This window comes from Cavia porcellus, unplaced genomic scaffold (assembly GCF_034190915.1).
Source record: "Cavia porcellus strain 051 isolate PalLab524CR breed Dunkin Hartley unplaced genomic scaffold, mCavPor4.1 scaffold_28, whole genome shotgun sequence".
Taxonomy (NCBI): domain Eukaryota; kingdom Metazoa; phylum Chordata; class Mammalia; order Rodentia; family Caviidae; genus Cavia; species Cavia porcellus.
This window is the reverse complement of record NW_026947511.1, coordinates 30,094,359-30,118,463: the sequence shown is the minus strand read 5'-3', so window position 1 is coordinate 30,118,463 and position 24,105 is coordinate 30,094,359. Positions and strand designations below refer to the sequence as shown.

Below are 24,105 nucleotides of genomic sequence, written 5' to 3'. Positions count from 1 at the left end.
CTAATAAACTATTTCTTAGAGCAGTTTTAGGTTTACAGCAAAAATAAGAAGAAAGTATAGCATTCCCATATCTCCATTCCTGCACATGCATGGCTCTCCACCATGGGGGGACATTTGTGACAATTGACGAGCCCACACTGACACACCATTATCACCCATGTCGACGGCTGAGTACGGTTCCCTCTCGGTGCTGTGCGTCCTGTGAGTTTGGACCAGTGGTAACGACATCTGCTCATTGTCTTCCTGCCCTGAGCATTCTTGCTCCGCCTTGCTCCTCCCTTCCTTCCCTCTTGCCCTGGGAAACGACTGATCTTTGTGTAATATGCATAGTTTTGACATTTCCAGAATGTCACACAGTTGGAGTTATACGGCATGTAACCTTTGAGATTGGCTCTTTTCATGTAATAATACGCATTTATGTTTCCTCTGTCTTTGCATGGCTGATAGCTCATTTTTTAGTGCTGAATAATACTCCGCTGACTTACGTAGTGCAGTTCATCCATTCATCTCCTGAAGGATATCTTGGGTGCTTCCAAATTTTGCCATTTATAAAAAAACTTTAAACATCTGTGTGTTGGCTTTTGTGTAGATAATAAATTTTTATCTCCTTTGAGTAAATTCCAAGGAATATTGTTGCTGGATTGTATGGAAAGAGCATATTTAGTTTTAAACAAACTGCCAAATTGTCTTCAAAACTGGTTGTAGCATCTTGCATTCCCTCCAGAGGTGACTGAGAGATTCTGCAGCTCCACACCCTTGCCAGCATTTTGTGCTGTCAGTGTTCAGGGAACCGGCCGTGCTGATCAGCATATAGTAATATCTCATTAATGACTTAATCTGCAGTTTTAGTGACATGTAACTGGGACCTTCTTTCCATATGTTTACTTTCCATCTGCATCTCTTTTTTGGTTAGGTATCTAAAAGGCCTTTTGGCCATTTTTTAGTTGGTTGTTTTCTTAGTGTGTTCAGAGTTGTGTTTTTTGGATATTGGTCCTTTATCAGATGTATCTTTTGTAGGTATTTTCTCCCCATCTTTGGCTTGCCTTCTCATTCTCTTGACATTATTTTTTCATGGAGCAGTTTCTTTGTTTTGTTTTGTTTTTTTGGTACCGGGGATTGAACTCATGACCTCCTGCTTGCCAGGAAGGTGCTTATGCCACTGAGCTAAATCCCTGGCCTCATGGAGCAGTTTTAATTTTAGTGAAGTCTGGCTCATGAATTCTTCCTTTCCTCAGTTATATCTAAGAAGTCATTGCCATACCCATAGCCATCTAGGTATCCTGTTATCTTCTAGGAGTAATATAATTTTTCATTTTACCTTTGTGTCTGTGATCCTTTTTGAGTCGCTTTTGTGAAGACAGTAAGGTTTTTGTCTAGAGCCTTTTTTTCTTTTGCCTGATCCTTTTTTTCAACATCACTTGCTGAAAAAGATGCTTCCTGCATTATATTGCCTGTCCTCCGGGTCAAAGATCAGCTGACTATATTTGTGGGGATATATTTCAGAGCTATTTTGTTTCCTTTGCCTATTTGTTCTTTGGCCAATACCACACTCTCAGTTACTAAGGATGTTTAGTAGGTCTTGAAGTTGGATGGTGTCAGGTCTCTGACTTGGTTCTTTTCCCTTGGTGTTGAATGGACTATTCTGGGCTTTTCTGGTTTTTTGCCTCTCCATTAATTTTTAGAATCAGTTTGTTGATATCTATAAAATAGCTTTCTAGGATTTTGATTGAGATTGTTTTGAATCTAGATAAGTTGGAAAGAACTGATATCCTGATAATATTGAATCTTTTGGCTATGAATATATAGAATATTTAGCTCTTTTTTTGTATCTTTCATCCAAGTTTTTCTCAGATATGTATTATACATATTTTGCTAAATGTATACCTGAGTATTTCATTTGGGGAATATTGTGTTTTTAGTATCAAATTCTACATGTCCATTATCAGTGTGTAGAAAAGCAACTGGTTTTTCTATAGTAATCTTACCTCCTATAAGCTTGCTATAATTACTTGTTAGTTCTAGAAGGTTTTCTTGGTCAGTTGTTTTGGATTTTCTACAGAGACAATCATGATATCTGCAGGTAAAGACAGTTTTATTACTTCTTTCTCAGTCTGTATACCTGTAATTTCCTTATCTTGTTTTACTGCTTAGCTAAGACTTGCAGTATGGTGATGAAAATCCAGGGGCTAGAGGGAACATATTTGCATTGTTCCTGATCTTAGCAAAGAGGCTTCCAAATTTCTTACCATGAAGTATTTAGCTATAGTCGTTTTATAGTTATTCTTTAACTCTTAGACTTGTTTTGGTATTTTATTTTGCTTTTTGAGAAGGGTCTCGCCATGTAGTTTAGGCTGGTCTTAAATTCACTGTGTAGCCCCGGCTGGCCTCATGCTTATAGTGATTCCCGCCTCAGCTTCCCGAGTGCTGGGATCACAGGCATGGGCATCATGCCCAGCTTTTACTCTTAGATTTGTTCACACTGGGTCTCCAGGAGTTTATCACATGCAGCTTAGATTTTCCTGCTCTGGTGTTCACCTCCTTTCTGCTGTGGGAAGTTGGGACTCTCTGTATCTACTTACGTGTCTCTCTAATTTTGAGAGTGACAGTTTGTCCTGTCTCACTTCTCTGATAAATCTAAGAAGAGTTATGGATATTTTAGTCTTTTTACCTTTTTATGTGTTGTTCATACAGAAGGGAGGGTAGTAAGCTCTGTCATGGTGAACTGAAATTCAAAAATGTCATAACTTTTTAATAAAAATATTAATGATTGCCGTGGGTTTAGCTCAGCAGCCTAAGTGCCGGCTTGGCAAACTCTAGATCATGAGTTCGATCCCTAGCACCAAAAAAAAAAAAAAAACAAGTTCAAAAATATTAATGATTAAAAATAAAGAGTAGCACTATAAAAATGTATTATTTTACTTGAAGAAAAAGTTATGTTTTTATTATATAGTTTCGTTTTTTAATTCAATATTTAGCTATAGTCTATGCTATTCTTAAAACATTATTTCTCAATCACTTGGCTCTGTTTTCTTTTTTCATTTTGTTTTGTGTTTGTTTGTTTTGTTTTTTGAGACAGGGTCTTATTATACAGTTTAGGCAGGCCTTGAACTCACTATGTAGCCCAGGCCGGCTTTGAACTCATGGCAGTCCTCCTGCCTTAGCCTCCCAGGGCATGTACACCATGCCTGGCTACTTGGCTCTTTAGATTTGTTTTTCACTTCAGAACTCAAATTTTTCAGAATGTGTTTCCTTGAATATCCATCACTAAATATTTCATTGCTCTAATGCAGCAAGTTGAATCTAGGATAAAGTTACTATCTCTTGATGTCTACTCTAGCTATGTTGTCACTTTTACTACCTAATATTTTGTGACTTGAAATTTTAATCTCACTTGAATAAAGTCACTAAGCAGATGTTACTTCTTTAAGCTTTGTTCTTTTCTAAAGTGAATTGCCTTAATTGATTTCACACCCATAATGATTAAATTCTGCTAGGAAACAGACACATAATCATCTATTGAGCATCACTTTGATAAAGCAAACTGCTTTGAAAATATATTGTACATTGTGATCAATTAGTTCCAAGCACTGTACTTTATGAAATTATACTAATTATCTTTAAACTTCTCCTTGTGGGTTAATGTTTCCTTTCCCAGAAGCTAGGATCTGACAGTTGCATCTATTATGAATTCTAACTTTCCAGTCTTTAATTTATTAGTCTACAGGTTCCCTGACCTTCAGACATGCAGATCGGCCTGACTTTCTTGAGGACAACTGACATTTTTTTCTTTCCAAACTTTTACTGCTTAAACCTCACTGTAGTTCACTTGGAAATGCTTATATTTTGTAATGATATTTATCTGTAGCATCAAAGGCAATCACATTATTCTTTTGTGATGTGATCTAGGCAACTTGTTAGAGAAACAAATGTATAACTTTCTGAAGGATTTTGTTTGGAAAATAAAAATAAGATGTTAGGAAAAATGACTGTTTTAGAGACAGCAAAAGCCCTTGAAATTTACAAATACATATTTACAAACACATGTATTCATTCAATCAAGGATTGGAAGATAAAACCAAGGAACCCCGAGCAAAAGGCAGAGGTACAGAAAATCTGAGAACATTAGACAAAGATCCTTAGTCAGTTCAGAAATTAACCATTTGATTCTCAAAGGAGACAATAAAGAGATTCTGTGGTATTGACCTGAGGTGAAGGTGGCTCTGGACTAGAGATCTCCCAGATACGTGGCAGCAGTAAATAAAAATCCTCTCTGGAAGGAAGTACCATCACCCTCTGTCCAAAAGTATTATTTCAAGGAATTCCCTTCACCCTTAGTGGCCAGTACATAGTCCACAAGGATTAGGAACATAAGGAAACCCCTCCTAATCAGCATACTAACAAAATCATCAAGACATGACCTGCGATTGCCAGAGTTTTGGGTTAAATGCCCTGACTCCAGGGATCCCGGCAGACCAGGCTCAGCCACTGCCACCCATTCCAAAATGCCAGTCAAGGAGACAGCAGTGGTGAAGTGCAAGGAAGGAGCTGTAATCAGCATGGCCCCACTGGGAAGGGCGGATGAAGAGGTTGAAGATGTGTCTTCGAGATGCTGATAGGAACTTGGGAGGGAGGGCTTTTCATAGCTGGTAGAATAGGGAATCTTAGTCCTGTCATGGCCGGTTGGTCATTTTCTCAGGACTGATCCTGCAGGTGGCTCTGGGTGAGTTCTTACGGCTAAAAGAGGCAGTCTGGCTTCCGTGAAATGATTGTTCCTGCTGTTGTGTGTGAAGGGGGTGACTTCACTATGGGTGACTGTAAACCGGGGCAGTAACTAAGACCTCTAGGTGATGCTTCAGGGTGTCTAGAACAGGACGTTGTAAAATCTGGCAATTGGATGTCCTTGCAAGTCCTCAAAATTACTTTAATTGCCCTTGTCTTGGTGTCCTGAGTCTTAAAGGGGTTGAGATAAGCTAGGTGATTTCTATTTTTTTTTTTTTTTTTTTTGTCTTTTTCCTTTTTATCCGTACCAGGGATTGAGCTCATGACTGCCTGCTTTCAAGGCAGGCGCTTATTAGGCTAGGTGATTTTAGGGCTAGTAGACTTGTATTCCAGTTGTGAGTCCCTCCCTAAGTGAGTAACATACCTGTGTGCAGAGCTGAGTGTGAATCTAAGCTACAGTTTTAAGGTAATAAAGGAGACAAATAAAATGAATGCAGAAATGTCAGTCTTTATTCTGTTTTTAGTTACCAACTGGGAATTTTCAGGCTCAGCCTCTTAAGACCCTGTTATACTACCAGAGCTACCTGACTTGGAACAAAACAACGACTCTCACTATTTTCAAAGAAATAAAAAACAAGCTCACAATGTTTATTAGGGAATTGGAAACCTTTAACAAAGAGAACTGGTATAACAGTTTAAACAATCAGATAGAAATGCTAGGACATTAAGACTCAGTAACTGAAATTAAAAGCTCATGGATGCATTTAGCAGCAAATTAGACATAACTGAAAAAGGAAATAGTGAATAGGAAGTTAGATCAGAACAAAGTGTCCAGCGTACTGCATGGACAGAGACAATGGTAAAAATTACAAAGAGCAAGAGACATACAGGAACGAGTAGGAAGATCCAGTAGATACTACCCAGAGTCTTAGGAGGAGAGAAGAGAGTAATGGGACATGAGTAATGAAAAGACATCCATGCACGACTGGAAAAGTCCAATAAATTTCAGACAGGAGTCCCACTAAATGAGCTTGGCTTCAGTGGCAGTGGCTCTCCTGGTTTTCTTCCGCCTGTGAATCTATGTTTTTAAAAAATTCCCTTCCTCGTGTGGTTACTACTCCCTAAAGTTTTGCTCTTATCTCTGTTTTTCTCTGGCGGCAACGGTCTTCTTTTTAACCCCTTATTTGTCAGTGTCCAGTATTCGTGTTACCTTCTCCTCGTGGCAAAGGCCACCCAAGGCAGGGGGGGCTGTCTCTCCCTCTCAAGCCTGAGCCCATTGTGCTTGGCCCCTTCTGTGCCCCTCGGTGCCCAGCACTCTGGCTTGCACCTGGCCAGCATCCAGACAACTTTTCTCAATTGACTGATTAAGACTGTTTTCCTCAGAAGTCAGATTGTGGAAGGGAAGAAGAAAAAAGATTGTGATGTTATGCATCATCTGTAGAACACTGAATTTGCCAGAGGGGATATTTTTTGCCTAGTACTTGAGATCATAAACACTTAGATCAGGAGTCCACAAACCGGTTTGAAGGCCAAATATGGTCTACCGCCTGGTACTTGGACCTCAGATCATGGTTGAAAACACATTAAAAGATTATTTCATGATATGAGAAAATTATATGAAATTCAAATGAGGAAAACTTGACTCGAATGCCATGTGATTTTATTGGAACACAGCCACACTCATTTGTTGGCCTCCTGGCACAGCTGTGATGGGAACTGGTCGCCTGGCCCCTGTGGATGAGGTTTACTGGCCTCTGTATTAGAGGTTAGGGTTTATTTTAATTTTCTCTTATCCACTTCTGGCTCATGATTAAACATGATGCATATGTTTAATAGATCCTCAAAATATACTAACAGGAAAAAAACCGCATCCCAAATGAATTGTGTGCTTCTCTGTGGGATGCAGTAATTTACCTGAAGTATGAGCAGTTTCTCTTACAGTGCCATTAATGCTTCATTACGATAAACATTGAGTGAAAATAATACTGGATTTTATGTAAATTGTGCTTATTTTACAATTAGCGTGAGTATCAAAAACCATGGAGGTTGTGGTAAGACATCTTGCCAGAATGTGGGTGCCATTTCTTGACTGTTAGTAATAAAATGTGGCTCTGCCTCTATTCTTGATGATTTTAAAAAAAAATCTCTTAAGATTATAGAAAATTATAAGGCCCTTTTCATATTTCACCAGTAATAGATGCAGATCATATTTTTAAGGGTCTGAAGGATTTCTGATGAGTGATTGGGTGATTTCTGGAGCATCAGATATAGAAAACACACTTTGAAATGTTTCAGTTTGGTCTGTTAGCTTTTTATTTTAGGCTACTTGGGGGGCAGGTTGTGGGAGGAAGATTCAAATCCAAGCAGTGCTTCACCAAAACTTTTCCTCCAAATGCATTTTATGTGATTCTTTGCCTGAAAAGTGAAGTCTTCAGACACTAATGAGGGCCCCCGAAGACACAGCTGTCAGTGAGGTGAAGCCACCGTTACACTGAAAAATGAGCAATCCGCTGATTTTTGACAGGAGCCAATATCCGCCCTGAAAAGATGCTGCTTCCCTGTTCTGTTGCTGTCTCCTGCACACATGATGGTTTCCTCTCTCCTCCATCTTTTGAATATGCGTTCACTGCTTCTTCCTCCTCGCACAGTGCTGGGATCCGTCCACACCTGTCATGGCTGGGGCAGGGTGAAGGGATTCGGGAGGGCAGAGGCCGGCCACTCAGTAACACGCAATGGGACACGGCCGTGAGAGTAGATTAACATTACTTTTCCTGAAATCATTTCTGGGTCTATCAGAATGAAATAGCAGTGTATGGTAATGTTTATTGAATAGGTACAAGTTGTCAAGCTATGCCAGGTGCTTGCAGAAAGGAGAATAAATAGTCCATCACCTCTCACCGTATTGCTGTCAACTCCTTGAGTAGCAGCCAGCTTTTGGGGTTTTGTTTGTTCTTGTTTGAGGTGATAGGGTTTTCTGTGTGCCAGGCCAGTCTCCAGTACCTCATCTCCCCACCTCAACTCCCAAGTGGCCGAGGCCTCGCGCACCCCTCCTCTTCCTGATCTGGGGACCTGCTCTCATTGCAGGAAACACTCACCTGTGTCATTCTAGGAGTCTGTGTATATTATTTTAGGTATAGTTGATAAGATACAGTTGATAAAGGTACGAGCTGGGTTATGGCTCATTTTGGGCCCACCAAAGGTTTTTTTGTTACAAAATATCCATAAGATTTGCCATTTTAACCGTGTCATGTGCACTTCAGTGGCCCTAAGAATACACCCCTTATTGCGTAGCCATCACTACCATTCATTCTCAGGGTTTTTTTTTTACCATCCCAAATTGAAACTGTGTGTCCATTAGACAGCTCCCTTCCCCTCATCCTCCCACTCCTGGAATCCATCCTTCTACTGCTGCTTTCTCTATCTATGAGTCTATTTTAGGTGCCTCATACAAGTAGAATCCTGCATTTGTCCTTTGGCGTCTGGCTTATTTCACTTAGTGTAACGTTTTCAGGTTTCATCCATGTGTGGCATATATCACAGTTTCACTCCTTGTTAAGGCTGAGTCAGGTCTCATTGTGTGTGTAGACTTCATGGTGTGTTTTAGCTGCAGTGTGGACAAATCATAGCAGAATGTAAATCTCTGGACCAAGATATGGTGGCAAGGCACTGTCCTCTTTGAAGCAGCCTGCTGTTTAGAGACCAGACTGAAAGCATGTGGATTGGGTGGCTTTGTGCCAGTATGTCTAAGTGTTATTCCAAATGTTAGAGGACATCGGTAGAAAAAGAAAAGCAGCTGGTGAAATCCATAGAGCCAAAAAGCTGAGATTATTCCCTCCTCCTCGTCTTCGTCCTTCTCTTTCTTTTTCTGCTGTGCTGAGGGTTTTATCCTGGGCGTCACCATTTTACCCCTGAGGTAACTCTCCATCCTCTGTTTATTTAGCAATGCCCAGGATTGATCCCAGGGCCCACACACACTGGGCAAGCACTGTACTACTGAGCTATACCCCCATCCCCCATCTTTATTCATTTATATTTTTGAGACATGTTTTCACTAAATTGCCCTGGTTGACCTTGAATTTGCAGTCTTCCTCCCTCAGCCTGGATTTACACGTATGCACCACAGCTATGATGCTTTTTTTTTTTGAGACAGGATCTCACTGTGTGGTCCAGGCTGGCCTTGAACTCTCAGTGATCCTCCTGCTTCAGCAGATGCCTTCTTAATGTGAGGGCCTCTCGCCAGGTATAGTGGAACACACCTGTATCCTCAGCACTGAGGATAGCTGAGGCAGGAGTGTAAGTCCTAGACCATATTGGGTAACTTAGTGACTTCCGTCTCAAAATTAGAAGGATTGGGGGATACAGGTCAGTGGTAGAGTGCCCCTGGGTTCACTTCCCAGTATCACCAAAAATAAAAGAGAGACAGAATAGAATGATACCTTCTTTCCCATATGTTGGCAGTGAAACAGTTTTAGAAATAATGCTCAGTTGTGAGTATGAGCATTGTTATCACAAATTAAATTGAGAAAATACGATTGCAATCAACCTGAACTCCAAGTCAGGTTTACTTTCTCGGGTGTAGCTTAAAGCATTGGTGCCAGTTCCTCACCTTGTGGTGGCCCTCACCTCCCATGGTGTGTGTGTGCATGATAACCCCGGCTCACTTCAGACCCTTTGCTTACCGTTGTGTGCTACACCTGTGCACCGTGGAAGGCAGCCATCTGAGCTTTGCCATCTTTCTTCCATTAAAGAAATGTAAGTGTGTGTCACAATCTATAAAGCAGTGGTGATGCGTCTGAAGGCAGGTTTCCTATGATTCTGACAGAGGATGAAGTTGTTTCGTGACTGGTTGTCTAATAAGGTGACTGAGTTGAAAATAAGTTGGTTGATCCCATGTGGCAGCCTGTCTCTGGTCTTCAAGGAGCCATTCCTTGGCCCGCCATCATTTGGAAACTGTTATTTAGACACCCATTCACCCTTTACAGACACCTGATGTTGCCCTGAATGTCTGATTTGCTCTAACTTCCGGATACCGTCCCCCTTTGGAGAAGTCAGAGTAGATGTTTTTGGGACCCAATGACCTTTTTTTCACGTTTTTATTTTTCCTGAATTTATTCCCTTCCCCAGCCAGCAGCACCTGGAAGCGGCCTCTCTAAAGCCCCAGGCCACCCACACCTCCTCCTGTGCTGCTGTCTCCTGTGCACCCCAGGGCTTCCATGCTGCTGGCTTCTCCTGCCTGGCACTGCAGATTAGACACCTTGTGCTTTGTTTTGTTGGGGGCTGGCAGTAGTAGGACCAGTGGGAAGGTGACCGAAGAAGTACAAGACAAGAGTGGTGGTTGTCAGTTGTTGTTCATCTGGGGAGATTTTATCTGCAGAAACATCGCCTGGGTCACGCTGAAAGGACACCTGCCTGCATGCTCAGTGGTTGTGGCTAGACGCTGAGGAGCCTCTGCTAGCCAGCACCTGGGGCCAGTTTGATCAGATGAAGCAGTAATACCCCTGCCCTCAGGCCTGCACCCAGTGGGCTGGTGCCTATTCTGGCGCTGCCCCGGAATCGGAGGTGGAGGTCAGGCGTAGCTCTTCAGCACGACAGCACAGCTGCTGTCTCCTCTTCGCCCGCCCCCACCTTGTGTTTTTTCTTGCTACTCTTCAAAATCAAAAGGCAGTGCAGAGAGGGGAAGTCCCTTGGCATTCTGAATATTGAGGTGCTCAGCAGAACCGCCTGGCATCCTGTTTGTAGATGGCAGTTTTAATTCTCTCTCTAATAGGTCATTTGGCCTCTACCAGCAGAGTCTTACACTTAATAATCCTTACATCAGCACGAGGCTCCAGCAGACATCCAGAAGTGCAGCTCTGCCTGATTATTTGGAGGAGATTTTAGCGGCCTCATTTTCTGGCTGTTGGTCACCTCCCTCAGTCAGGCATCAACACCCCTCGGTCCTGCAGCCCAGACAGGCAGGCAGGGCTGAGGGGGAGCCGGCCGGCATGGGGAGTTGCAAGGAACGCCATCCCTGTCCACAGAGACAGGGCCAGGGACACACGGGCGCTTTGGTACGGTTTCAGGATACCCTGGAAGCAGGAGTGGCAAGCCGGAGGGTTGATGCAGCGCAGCCGTCCACCTTTGCTGCTTCCCTTACAGAGGCCGCGGCGGTGATAAAGACTCACTCCTCCCACAGACTGGCATCGACCTTGCTCCTTGCAGCCTGAGTGTTCCACACCTTCTACAAGTACATTATGTCCTCTTTTTATTGGCTATTATTAGCTATTATTATTGACTCTCACACCATTGATCACTGCAGCTGAGGTTTCAGATTAAAAGTGGCATCTTGGGCAGAATTGTTAGGCTATATTTGGACATGACTCTAGGATGGACTCTGCCTGCTAACCACGTAGTCTTTTATTCTGAAGTGGATGTTCCTATTTTGATCTTTTTTTTTTTTTTTCCTATTTTGATCTTTAAAAACATTAGAGCCCTATGTGACCAGATGCTGACTGCAAAGGCTATAAGCCATCAGGGTGCCTAATGCACTTTCTCCTTCTTTATTCTTCTAAGGAAACTCCCTTTTTGGAGTATGAAATGATGCATTGGAGGTTACAGTCAGCAAGGAATAGTAAAATTAGAGCTTGCCATAGCTTGAATCTGGAATGTCCCCTAAGGCCGATGTATTGAGACTTGGTCCCCAGGTCTGTGGTGCTACTGGAAAATGATAGATGCCTTTGGAAGGTGGGGCCCAGCTGGGAAGTAGGTACATGTGTCTGTCCTGGAGGGCATTTTGGGACTATGGCTCTTTCCTGTCTCATGCTTCTTGGGAGCAGTTGTCCCCACCCTGCTTTCCAGTCATAGGGTACTGTGTTGCCTTAGCCCCAAAGCAATAGGGCCAGTGACTATGACTGAAACCATGAGCCAAAATAACACCTTTTTTCCATTTAAACTGATTATCTCAGGTATTTTGTCACAGCAGCAGAAATCTGACTAATACAGAATTCAAAATTCTATTTTATAATTTTCCTTACTACAAAGGTAGAACATTCTTGTATTTATTATCCCTATTCAGAGGCAGAGAAAGTGACAAAGTGTCTCTGTAATCATTGATAGGAAAGCATTGAAGTCTAGTTTTGTCTTACAAGTAAAAATGTTTTTCTTTTCCTTCCTTTGTCTTTTTCTTTTTTCAGTAGTGCTGTGGATGGAGCCCAGGGCATTGCATATGCTAGGCAAATGATTTGTTACTGAGCTACATCCTAGCTCAAAGAAATTTCTATTTTTTGTTTCTAGGTGAAGGGGTATGTATATATGTGTAGGAACATGGTTTATCTTAGGGTACATGGGCTCAGTTATGTTCTTTAGTGATGTTTGGAAAGAATCCATATGAGTGCAGCATGCACAGATATTTTTAGGCAGGGAGGAGTTTTCTATCTCTGGATATGCAGGATCTCCATCTCGGTCTTGTCTCTTCATGTCCCTCCTATCCCTGCTGTTATCTGAAGTATCTTACTTGTGGTCAAAAGAAAAAATGCAAGATATGAGAGGCTTGAGAATCCATTGCCTTGCTAGCAACTGAAAGTTATTTTTTAGATTTGGGGCAATTTTAACAAATAGAACTTTGAAATTAAATGTATTTGTGGAAAAAAAGAAAATATACTCGGAGTGAAATCAGTAACACAACATATGAAGAGCCTCCTGCTTTTCAGATTTTACTATCCTTTTAGTCTGGGGTTCATATCTTTTTGTTTACTATAAAGTCATATTAATCTTAGAGCTGTGGGCCCTTTTCATGAAGAATACTTTTGAAATCCGCCATTATTTGTTTTGTTGTTTTCCAGTTAGGATCGCCACAGGCTATGGTTATCGCTCCTCCCTCTCGTGTTTCTCTCTTGGCCCTGCACACTTGTTTAGTGTCTGTGACACACAGCCTGAGGGTGGGGCCTGTCCACTTGGCATTCTTTGGTGCATACTTGGTACTCCACTTGTGCAGGACTTGTGGCCGTGGCCTTTTCCTGGCTCATGCTGTAGGCCTGGCCCCAGGAACTGTTTAAATTTATCTCACATTGGTGGTCATAGCCTGTCTCTGTTTTGTGGTGTTATTCTATTGTTGAGTTTGTTTGTTTTGTTTTGTTTTTGAGACAAGATCTTGCTGTGTAGTTCAAACTAGCCTTGAACTCACTATGTAGCGCAGCCTGATCTGGAATTTGTGGTGGTCCTCCTGCTTCAGCTTCCTGAGTCCTGGAGTTACAGGTGTGCATCACCATGCCAGCTTTGTGTTTTGAGACAACATCTTCGTATGTATCCCAGGCTGCCTTCAAGCTTACGGTCTTCTTGCCTCAGCCTCCGGAGTACTGGTTCCATAGGCATATACCACCAGGCCAGACCTGTCTGTTCTTTGTCTTTTAGAGGAGAGTAATAATGCTCAGCTCTGGTTTATGTCACAGCAGTTTTTTGAAGGGTTAAGGAGCTGGGCTTGTAAGACACTTTTAGATCCTTAGACGAAAGGGTTGTTTAACATAGCAAGCTTTGTGCTGGCAGCACCTTCCCAAAGAGCTCGAAGTACCTGTCAGCTGTCTCCTTTCATCCCATTACCTCCCCAGCGAGGAGGGGGTCCTGCAGCATTGCAGTTAAGTATAAGACAGTGTCGTTGTTACTGTGATGGGGCACTGTGCAAAGCAGAAGTTGGTAAGGCAGATTAGGAAAGAAAAACACAGAAAACATACAAGCAGCACGCAGTTACTATTGTGGTTCACCTTACTTTGGCTCCAAATGTCGAATTGCTATGTGGGGATAATAGAAAGACTCGTCCTTGAGGCGTGGAACCTGATGAGTCCCCTGAGTTCTTGCTGTAACTCAACCATTTGTACCTGTTTTCAGTTGCACCAAATGCAGTATAAGTGTTGGTTTAACTCAAGTAATACCAGGAATGACCATAAGTTGCATAGGACTTACTGTGTATGTATTTTTTGAATTTCCTGAAGTGCTGAAGGTAAGCCCGGGCCTTACGTGTACTAGAAGGGCTCTTTCTCGGAGCTGCACCCCTAGCCTCTTCACATATTTTAAATACTTGTTTTGCTCTTTAAAACTGAATTACCTCCCATTAAAGTTGTAGTGCACTCGTAGTGCACTGAGGCCACCGGCAGGAGAAGCAGATTTGTTCAGAAGAGGGTCCTTTGGGGAGGGTGGCCACTGCCTTGTCTAAGACTGAAGTAGAGCGAGTAGCTTTGTGAGGGGCCTGGGGATGGGCCTGCCAGTCCCCACAGCTCTGGGCTGCTCCCCTCTCCCTCCACACCTCTGTGAGATTCCCAGGCGCATCCTCGCAGCTTCACATTTGGAGTTATTCTGGTCTTTGACGCCTGTGTCGCCGGTGTGGGAGCGGGGAGCACAAGGTCAGACATGGATGCGAAGGAGACGACCACGGTGGCCCTTGAATCTTGCCATTTGTTTTCTCTCAGTGTCCCTCTGTGTTCCGATCAATAACTCCCTCCTCGTTCCCCCCAGGACACAAACAGGCACTCAAGATGGAGGTTCCACAGGTCACCTAGCCGGGCCAGCAGGGTGTCGGGTTTATCCTTCAGTTCTATGGTTCTGATCCAGAGCCTTTCATCCCCGTGATCCTCAATTCTGTCGTTATTTGACAGGAACAGTTTGTTTAATTTTCTAAGGCTGCTGTACGCACCTAATAAAGGATAGCAGCTGTGTGCTTTACTGTTTCAAATGTCATCCTGACTTTTTAGGTATTCATTACATTTCCTTCTTAAATTGCTCGAGTCAGTACTGCTAACTAGTAATATGACAAATATTGGCAGTCGGAAATCCTGTTTTTATTTCCTTCTCAAGTATATGTATTTTGTGTAGCTGTTCATTGTTATGTTTCTTTACATAGGTTTTTTTTTTTTTTTTTTTAAATCAGATACTGGCTTCCCTAACAGCAGAGCTCTGTGTGTCAGGGAAAAGTGTTTTCAAAAAGAAAGGGTTTAGGTTTCAGAATCCCCAAGGGGACTGTTATAAGCCAACAGAGAGGAGAAACACTCAACATGATTTAAATACCTTGACTAGATTCTTCAGGAAGTTTTTTTCCTGTTACAGCTATTATTTTGTAAACACTAGAACACTGGGCTTCATGAACTACTTAGATGGGAAAGAACAACCGTGTTTCTCTTTTCTTATTTCTGTTTTTATTTATGTCTTTATTTTTGAGACAGGGTCTGACTGCGTAGTTCAGGCTGGCTTTGAGTTCCTTATGCAGCCCAGCCAGCCCAGGCTGGCTTCCAGAGCACCGCAGTCCTCCTGCCTCGGCCTTGTCGGTGGTTATTTTAAACTTGTAATTTAAGTTTTTTCCTCTTGCTCCATTGAAGTAGCTAATTAAGTGGACCCATTTAGTTGATTTGTGCTTATTTTCATCTAGAATTCAATTAAAACTCCTTCAGCTCATTTTGAGCCATCTGACTCTTAGACCTGGTCTAGGAAAAGAGGAGGCTGTGGAAGGGAAGAATGCCTTGCTGTCACGCTATGGGACCTGCATCGTGCTCCTCCACGTGGCTTTGTGAGGCCCTTCAGGGGCGGCAGGGCAGCAGAGTCCAGGGGTGTGAGGCTGTTGCCTGGGGTAAATCTCAGTTTTCCGCCTTATATTGCAGGCAAGGCAAAGTTTCTCTTCCATCACTGTGGAAGAGGTTGAAGGCACTAGGTTCAAGGCTGAGGCCCCTGTAACAAAAGACAGATTAATAAGAGAAAAGATACAAGTTTGTTTAAATTGTGGGAGGCACAGGAGCCTTCAGAAATGAAGCACCAAGGAAGTGGGTAAACTGGATTATTTTACCCCAGTATGATGAAGAGCAGGCAGTCAAGGGGAAATCCAACTGGAGTGCCAAAGGGGCACAAGGAGGAGCTGGGTGGAGGAGCTGAGGGGTCTCCCCCTCCCGTATGAAGCCTCGAGTGGTCGTTTGCGGAGATGAACTCGCAGTGGACAAGTGGACAGGAGGAGCAGCATGCAGGCCTCTGATGTGCTTAGGCATACCTGAGCCGCAGCATGGGAGACGCTTAAGTGCCACGTGGTTGAAACTTAAACACCCTCCTCCCGGGAGGTGGGCAGCCTTGCAGCAGTGGACAGAGGTTTGGAAGTGGTTCTCTGGAAAGTGAAGGAGGCCTGTGGCCTGGCAGAGCCACTCTGGACTCTGGGAACGTGCAGGTGTCCTGCACCACAAACAGGCGCCCTAAGTGCCATCCCTGTGCTGGATAGGTGAGGAATCCATCTGGGCACAGTGAGGACTCTGCCCCTTCTCTCTGGGGGTGCAGTGAGGTTCCTAGGGAGGGATGAGGACAGATTCTCTTGCAAGTTTCCCTCAGTCGGATGGGGACATCAGAGCGCCCCTCCCTGCGTGGAGAGGCCACGATTCCCAGCTCCTCAGGCTCCTGCTGCCTTTCGGCCATGGCACTCAGTGCCCCCAAGTGCTGGCCTCTGGGGTGTGGAGCCCAGTACGCCAAGGCCTGCTGGTTCAGGCTCTGTACCAGTGTCTTCCTGGGTCAGGATGCTCTTTTCCTCTGGAAAAAGGTGGAGGCCATCTCTCCATCAAGGCTCTTGGTGTGGGCTTCAGGGGAGAAGGGCAGTGGGAGGTCAGAGACCTTCCTGCTTCTGCCTCTCTCTAGTGCCGCTGTCCTGTGTTGTGGGGTGGTCTGTCATGAACCCCATCCGTCTCTGCTTCCTGCGCACCTTGGCTACAGCAGGCCATGGGCTCACTGGGCTCCTAAGGCTATGATCAGACAGTGACGTCCACCCCCCGCAGCTCTAATTTTCTTAGTACTAATGCATGTTGATGGTTCATTTGGGTCTCTAACACATAACCATATCACCATTAGGTTATTTTGTTTTTAAAAATATCTTTTAGGTAAATGTGAGCTCCTAAAAATTTAAACTTAAATTGACATGGTGAGCAGGACTGATGGCACATACCTGTTATCCCAGCATTTGGGAGGCTGAGGAAAGGAGGGTCACCATGAGTTCAAGGCCAGCCTGAACTGCATAGCGAGACAAAAAGGGGACAGTTGTAAAGCTCAATGTGGTGATTATGTTTCCCACTTAGCAGTGCTAAGGACTTTATGTATTCCATGCATATTCTTAGCCTATCATGAGGATCTTAGATTAGAGAGGCCGTGGGGCACATACAGCGAGAGAGAGGGCCACCGTGTAGAAACAGACCTGCGCTGCATTGCCCCATAAATTCGCCCCTCTCAGAAACGCTGTGTTACTGTCGGTGGCACCTGCTGTGCCTTGTACCCTGATTTTCTCCATCTTTTCTTCCCACTCCAGAAAGTCCCCAGTCTTCTCTTCTCATTCCTGGGATTTCTGCTTCATCCTTTGCACAGCTGCTGTGTGCAGGAGACACTGCGAGGTCTGCTCGCCTCTCCTGATCTCTTGCGCAGTCAGCACTGGACAGTCCTCTCCCCACACTGCTCCCCGCACATGCTGGGAGGACAGAACTCTGGCGCCTGACCTGCAGGTTTCCCTCCATGTTCCTCGCACTTTTTTACTGCCTCTTTTAGGATCTCCCAAACAGCTAAGCCACCCGTGCCCCACCCCACCACACCCCCTGCCTCCTTTGGTTGCTTGAAGGCCCTGCTCAGTTCACTGTCCTCCAGATGGCCCAGCCTCAGAGCTGCTGCCCTTACCGAGGGCCGCGCCTCTCAGCTCCTTGTGTCCCTCTTCCTGCACTTAGTCTTTGCTGCGGTCTTGGCTAAGTACCCTTTTCACTTCCACAGAGCGCATGCGTGGGAAAGCGCAGTACTCAGTCATGTTCACCAGGCAGGCGTGCCCGGTCTGCAGCTTTGCTTTCTTCTGATCTGCACACAGCAGGTGCTCGGTGACAGTCACCTCAAGGCAGGAGCCAAGGAGTTACCTAAGCTGACACATGAGCAAGTAGAAATTGGAAGGAGCATATGAAATTTTCGTTACAGACTACAGTTCTTTTTCTCCTTTGTTTTGGTTCGGTTCTGTTCAGTTGGATTTAGTGGCAGGATGTGCCCCATAGCTCAGGCCAGCTTCAAACTCTTGAGCCTCCTTCTTCAGCCTCCTGACTGGTGAGATTACAGGTATACACCACCAAGAGCAGTTATACAAATAATTTCTGGTTTTTGTTTTTTTAAGACTCTCTCACTATGTAGTTTAGACTGACCTTGAACTCACTGCGTAGCCCAGGCTAGCTTCAAACTTACAGCAGTTCTCCTGCCTCAGCCTCCCAAGTGCCAGGATTACAGGCATGTGCCATCATGCCTGGCACAAATTGTTTGACAACTAGTTAGGATAGAGATCTGTTTCTCATGCCCAGAATAGAAGTAATACGGTTTTGGTAAGTCGTGTTCAGGGATTCTCTGATGGTAACTTACAGGTACCAGTGCATCCATGCTTTTTTCCATTCATATAAGGATGCACACAGACATCTACAGCGTTAGCTTTAGTTTTAATTTGTCCACCACATACTTACTGTCACATGCAGCCTACAGGTAGATGCTCTCACAGTATATACTTGGGCTCAGCTGCTCACTCCATGGGACTTGTATTTAAGTGAGTCACTAGAAATAATTGATAGGTCTAAAAGAAAGGCTTCACTAAAAATATAACAATGACTAAGCAATAAAATAACTGAAGAATTGTTTCTAAATCATGTATTATGAAATCATCACAAACTTTCAGAAAGAACAAGAACACAGGGAAGATTAATGTGAAGATTGGCACTGCACTAGAAACTTCCAGATGAGAAACACATTTGCTCTGATGTTATCAAGAGATAGGAAAGATGATGGTTACTTAGGTAGATACAGGATCAAGGAGAGCAGAGAGATTGTAAAGACATCATCAGACGCTCCCCATTTTCATCATTTTACAGTTTACAAGGCTTGCACCTTGGTCGTCTTATTGAAGCTCGGCCTCTTACAGTTGGTACAGCAAGTGACATCATCTGACCCTAGCCAGGGCTCCCGTGTTCTGGTGTAAGTTTGCACTCTGACTTCCACACTCCTTCCCCAGCCTGCACCAGCCTCAGTGGAGTGGGAGAGTTTATGTTTATTCTCTTAATTTTTGTGCATACTGCATTGAAGTCACATGCAGCTAACTTTATTACCATCATGTGTATGTTGGACCGGAAGCAGGGGACTCTGGCAGAGCCTGCCTTCTGGAGGTCACAAGTGAAAGCTCAGGGAAGTTGTGGTCCCTTCCAGCACGTGACTGTGAGGTCTCCATTACTTGGAAGCATAGAAAACAGAGAAGGTTTGGGGTACCAGTCCTTAAAAAGTACTCATTGAAAAGAATATGATTAAAAATAACAGTGAATGCTGGTATCTAGCATGATCCAACTGAAAATCAAGTTTTGTTTTTTTCGGTAAAAGCCATTATGTTCAGGGGCTGACCGTCATGCACCGACTACTGCCAGGAGTGGGGACAGCCACACCCAAGCCTCTCTCAGCGAGTCAGCGACATTCCCGACTGGGAGGGGGAGAGATCCAGGCCTCACCAGGAAGCTGTGCCGGCTAGGAAACCATATGTTTTCATTGTTTGTTAGGTTGGGTTTTATTCTCTCTCTCTCTCTCTCTCTCTCTCTCTCTCTCTCTCTTGGCTTGATTATGTTAAATCTGAAGGCAGGAGCAGCTATTTGAAAATAACAAGACATTATGGTAGCCATTTTGGATTGATTAGTACTTGTTTTGAAGTCCTTTATTGCATTCACTGTTTTGGCTTTATTGTTTCTATTCTATTCGATTCGATTTTTACTGTGTTCAAAAGTATCTGCAGCTATTTTGAAGACAACAAAAGGCATTATGGTACTATTATTAGTTTTGTAAGGTTTTGAAGTCCTGCATCACTTATGCTGGTTTATTTTTTATTGGTTTTATTTTGTTTTATTTTCCTTGGTTTTATCCCCTTTAAAATAAAAATTTTTAAAAAGCCATTATGTGGCCAGGCATAGGGCACACATCTGTAATCCCAGCAGTCAGGAGGCTGAGGCAGGAAGATTTCCATGAGTTAGAGATGAGCCTGGGCTACATAAGCAAATTCAAGGCCAACCTGAACTACATACTGAGACCCTGTCTCAACAATACATATATACATACATACCTCATCCTGTGTACACATCCACCTTATTCTTTGGATCTGGCGTTGTGTCTGGCTGTTTGCTGCAATTCAAAATGACCTAAAAAGGTAAAAGTTTTGAACCAATGTAAGACATTGAGGCAGCCACACATGGGAGCCCAACTAAAGACAGTAGTGAGAGAGGACATCTAGAACTGCTCAGAAAGTGGCACGGATGATAAGGACAGTTCTAAGACGTGAGGGGAGAGGGTGAGGCGATTATCAGCCATGTGTCTTTTACTCTATAAGTATTTTAAAACTTTAAAGGAAAAGTACTCATTGAGACTGTTGTGAGTTTCCTCTTTGTTTTGTTTTCTCTTGTCTGTTACTATCTCTTTGGTTATGAGTTTGCTGTACCTAGAAGACATCAGTTTGCAAAGCTATAAATCTCTCAGTCTCATTGACATGGCTTTCATTTCAAATTAATGTTCAGCAAAGGAAGAGGAGACAACCTTTTCAGGCTGGGTTTCCCTGTAGAACAAGGACTGGATTTCTCTATGATTTGAACAGGCTGCCAAAGCAAGAAAGAGAAGTTAATTGTGTAAATCGATGCAGGCAAGAGCTGGTCACCTTTCTGGAAGACAAGACATTGCAGCACACACGCTCCAAATAGATCTTTTGGGTCAGGCCGATGTCATGTCGAAGAATCAATATTTACTGGGCTTCATCGAGTTAGCCTTTAATGAACCTCAGGCATTTTTCTAGGCCATTAATTGCAGGAAGAGAAAGACAACAGTGGCTGAAGTTCACGGGTGCAGGAGAGGGTATAAAAATAAGTAAAGAGGCCGTCACCGCCAGGGTGCAAAGGTCCCCCTTAAGTTCCACTCTGGCAGTGCGGGGTCCACCTGCAGTGTGGGGCGGCGGGTGTGTGTATGTGTGTGTGTGTGTGTGTGTGTGTGTGTGTGTGTGTGTGTGTGCTGTTCTACAGGCCTTCTGACATTTTAAGAAAGAGCAGTCCTTGAGTCCTGCAGAGGAAGGAAGCCCTTTCCTCTTGGATGAATTCTGATGTCATCTTGGATTCTGCTGTATGAAAGTGCAGATCATGCGGCAAGGTCCCTCCTGAAGCGTGGCTCCTCAGTCCCCCTGACGCACTGGAAAGCTCTTATAAAGTGGAAGATTGTCCTAGTGCTTGATTTCACTAGGATGAAGGTTTTTAATAAATACCACTCGGACTTGTTTAGTCATTCAATGGAAGCGTTCCATCGGTGGGCTGGCGCCACCCCTCTTGTGGGCCAGCAGCCCCGGCTCCTGTCTGTGTCGGTCTGTGCTCCTCTGCTGACGAGGTGAGGCCCGTGTTCTATCCAGTGGTAAAAAGTAGGACATGGGTGGCCAAAAGGGCAGTTAGGGGAAGTCCATGCACGTGCAGGCTGCTTACTACACATCTTTGGCCATAGCTGCTCAGTAGGTAGGGTTGGGTGTGACTTTGCAGCCTCTTTCTCTGGCGCATTTTGCTAGGAGAGTCTAGAGTTATCATCAGGGAGGAACTGGCTGTTCTTCCCCGACCCAGCCCCCTCACGGGACCCTCACTCACAATGAAGCCAAAGAGACGAACAGGAGCGGCTGGGAGGGCTTGTCGTGGTTTGGGGTTTGACACAAACGGATGCTTAGTATTTTCGCCTCTCATTCTCAGAGTCATTCATTCTGGGCCCCCATTCTTCCTTTCCAGTTGTTTGAGAACTTCCACTTTGGCTCTCTGAAGCTCAGTTCCATCCACATCTCTCAGCGGTTCACCGTGGACAGCTTTGGGAACTACGCCTCCTGCGGACACATTGACTTCTCCTGAGGAGGACCCTCACGAGGTGCTGAAGGAGAGGGTCCGGTTTTCATTCCCAGGATGGGGGCCATGTGGAAATTGGGGTGGTCATTTCCCTGGGCGGCTCCCCCAAACTCACTGTCACATCTGATGATTGTCCACACTCACCAGCCAGCCAGCTCAGAGCGGGTGGGCACTAGGAGAGCCTGTGCCTTTCACCCTGGCTTATTCCGGGTTTTTCCTTCCATTGGTTTTTCATGTAAAATACACAAAACATAAAGTTTGTTGTCTGAAGTTTTTGTGTGTGTGGTGCTGGGGGTGAAACCCTGGCCCAGTGCTCTACCTCTGAAGTGTACCCTCAGGGGCTTCCCAAGTTGCACAGGCTGGCTTCTGACTGTCAGTCCTCTTGCCTCAGCCTCCGAAGCAGCTGGAATTACAGGACCGAGTCACCAAGCTCACTTAACAATTTGCATTTTTTTAAAATCTTTTTGAGACAGGGTCTCGCTATGCAGTTCAGGCTGTCCTTGAGCTCACTTTGTAGCTCAGGCTGGTCTCGAACTTGCCTCAGCCTCCTGCCTCAGCCTCCCCAGTGCTGGGATTACAGGCATGAGCCACCACGCCCGGCTAACAGTTTGCATTATTAAATGCATACATAGTGTTCAGCTATCACCACCTATCTCTATAACTTCTTCCTCTTGTAAGACCTGAAACTCTGTACACATTAGATAGTAACGCCCCTCCTCCTTCCCCTCAGCTCTGCAAACCACCATTGTTCTTTCTGTCTGAGATCGTGCCCACTTTTAATGTACCCTATAAGTAGAATCATGTAGTTTGTCTTCGTGTGACCAACTTATTTTACCACTAGTTTAATGTCTCCAAAGTTCCCCGTGTCATGTCATGTGGCAGGATTTCTTTCCTTTTTACAGAAGAATAATACTCTATTGTGTGTATAACCTTCATTTTGCTCATCTATTTATCCGTCAGAGTGCCTGGGTCTTGGCCACTGTGAATAGTGGGTTGTGGACACTGATGTGCAAGCACCTCTTCAGGATCCTGTTTCAATTTCTTTACTACCCAGAGCTTTATCTTTATCAAAATGACTGTTAAAAGTTACTGAACTCACCAGCTGCGGTGGTACCTGTAACCCTAATACTCTGGGAGGCTGCAGGATCACAAGTATAACTCCATCTCAGGCAACTTAGTGACTTAGGGAGAAATCTCCAAAAATTTCTTTAAAGGGGGAGTGTGGCTCAGTGAGCAGGCCTGGGGTTCAATCTCCAATACTAAAAAAATTAAGATCTTTAATAAAACTGTTACAAACTTTAAAGTTACTCTGTCTGATCAGTCCATGTTCTCCTAAAGTTGGTCCTTAAACTATTTGTTGCCCATCCTCACCCCCGCTTTCCCGTACCTCTGCTGGAGTTACAGTATTACAGCTCTTTTCTGTTTTTCTCAGGGTGGCTGGAAAGAAACGATGGCCTCCGCAGGACTGCGCAGAAAGCTCTAGAAGAATGTGAGCTGCTCGGCCCTCGGTCTCCACTCCCCCTCCTCCTCCTCCTCCTCCTCCTCCTCCTCCTCCTCCTCCTCCTCCTCCCGCACTCCTCTTCTGCCTGTTCCTCCGGCCTCCTTCTCAGCTCGACTCTGCCTTTCTCTTCTTGACTTTCCCTGAACCTGAACTTAGCAACTTAGGCTGCTGAGTTGCGAGGACGGTGCCTGGCATCCAGGGAGACCACACAGACCACTGGTGAATAAATGCATTTCCACAGCAGCCATGCTTCCTGCGAGTCTGTGCATGACAGGGTCACCACGCCGCTGCCCCACTCGTGTGGGACTTACATGTTAATGCCTGCAGGATCACTTTCTCCCCAGCGACCTCTGCCTCTCCTGGTGGAACTGTGTTATTTGAGGTTTCATGGTACCATGTATTAACATGTGATGTCATTTCACCTCAGCACCTGGGGCTGTGTGTGTCCTGGGGTGGCCCTGAGTCAGGACCTGACTGGCGCCCAGCACCCCACGTCGTGTGGCACTGCCTGTCCCCCATGTCCTCTCACAGGCCAGCAGGTAGTGGGCCCAGGGGTAAGGATGTCTTCTTTGGGGTGTCAGAGGTTTATGACTTAGGTTATAGGACATCTGTCTTTGGCTTAGTTGTTGGAAAATGTAACATTATATATCAAATACTAAATTCTAATAGAACTGGAAACCCAGAGGATTTTTTTTTTTTTCGTCTTTTTCTTTTTTATCAGTACCGGGGATCGAACTCCCGACCACACACTTGCAAGGCAGGCACGTATGCCGCTGAGCTAAATCCCCAGCCCCCTACCCAGAGGATATCGTCCCCTCTGCACAGAGGCATGTGTTTCACAGTAATTTCCTCCACGTCACTGCCTTTTCACTCGGCCTCTCACGAGTGTACAGTGTCATTCTGGAGGCTCCGTGACATGGTGACACCCTCATTTGGGTGGTTAATGACACATGCGCTCATACATCCTTGTGTTTTCCTTGCTGTATGTTGGTAGATACTGGTAGA

At 44.6% G+C, this 24,105-nt stretch overlaps 1 protein-coding gene across 3 annotated transcripts in view; it reads left to right on the top strand.

Annotated features, from left to right (window-relative positions):
* Ascc1 (activating signal cointegrator 1 complex subunit 1) overlaps positions 1 to 23,343 on the top strand; it is a 128,857-nt gene extending 105,514 nt beyond the window's left edge. For all 3 annotated transcript variants that reach the window (XR_010044004.1, XM_063238644.1, XM_063238645.1), the window contains 2 exons: positions 21,489 to 21,621; positions 23,032 to 23,343. Coding sequence is in view for 2 of the 3 variants with exons in the window: in XM_063238644.1 (XP_063094714.1) it covers positions 21,489 to 21,605 (117 nt within the window). In the remaining variant the exon portion in view is untranslated. The remainder of the gene's footprint in view (positions 1 to 21,488; positions 21,622 to 23,031) is intronic.
* Positions 23,344 to 24,105: the final 762 nt, after the last annotated feature.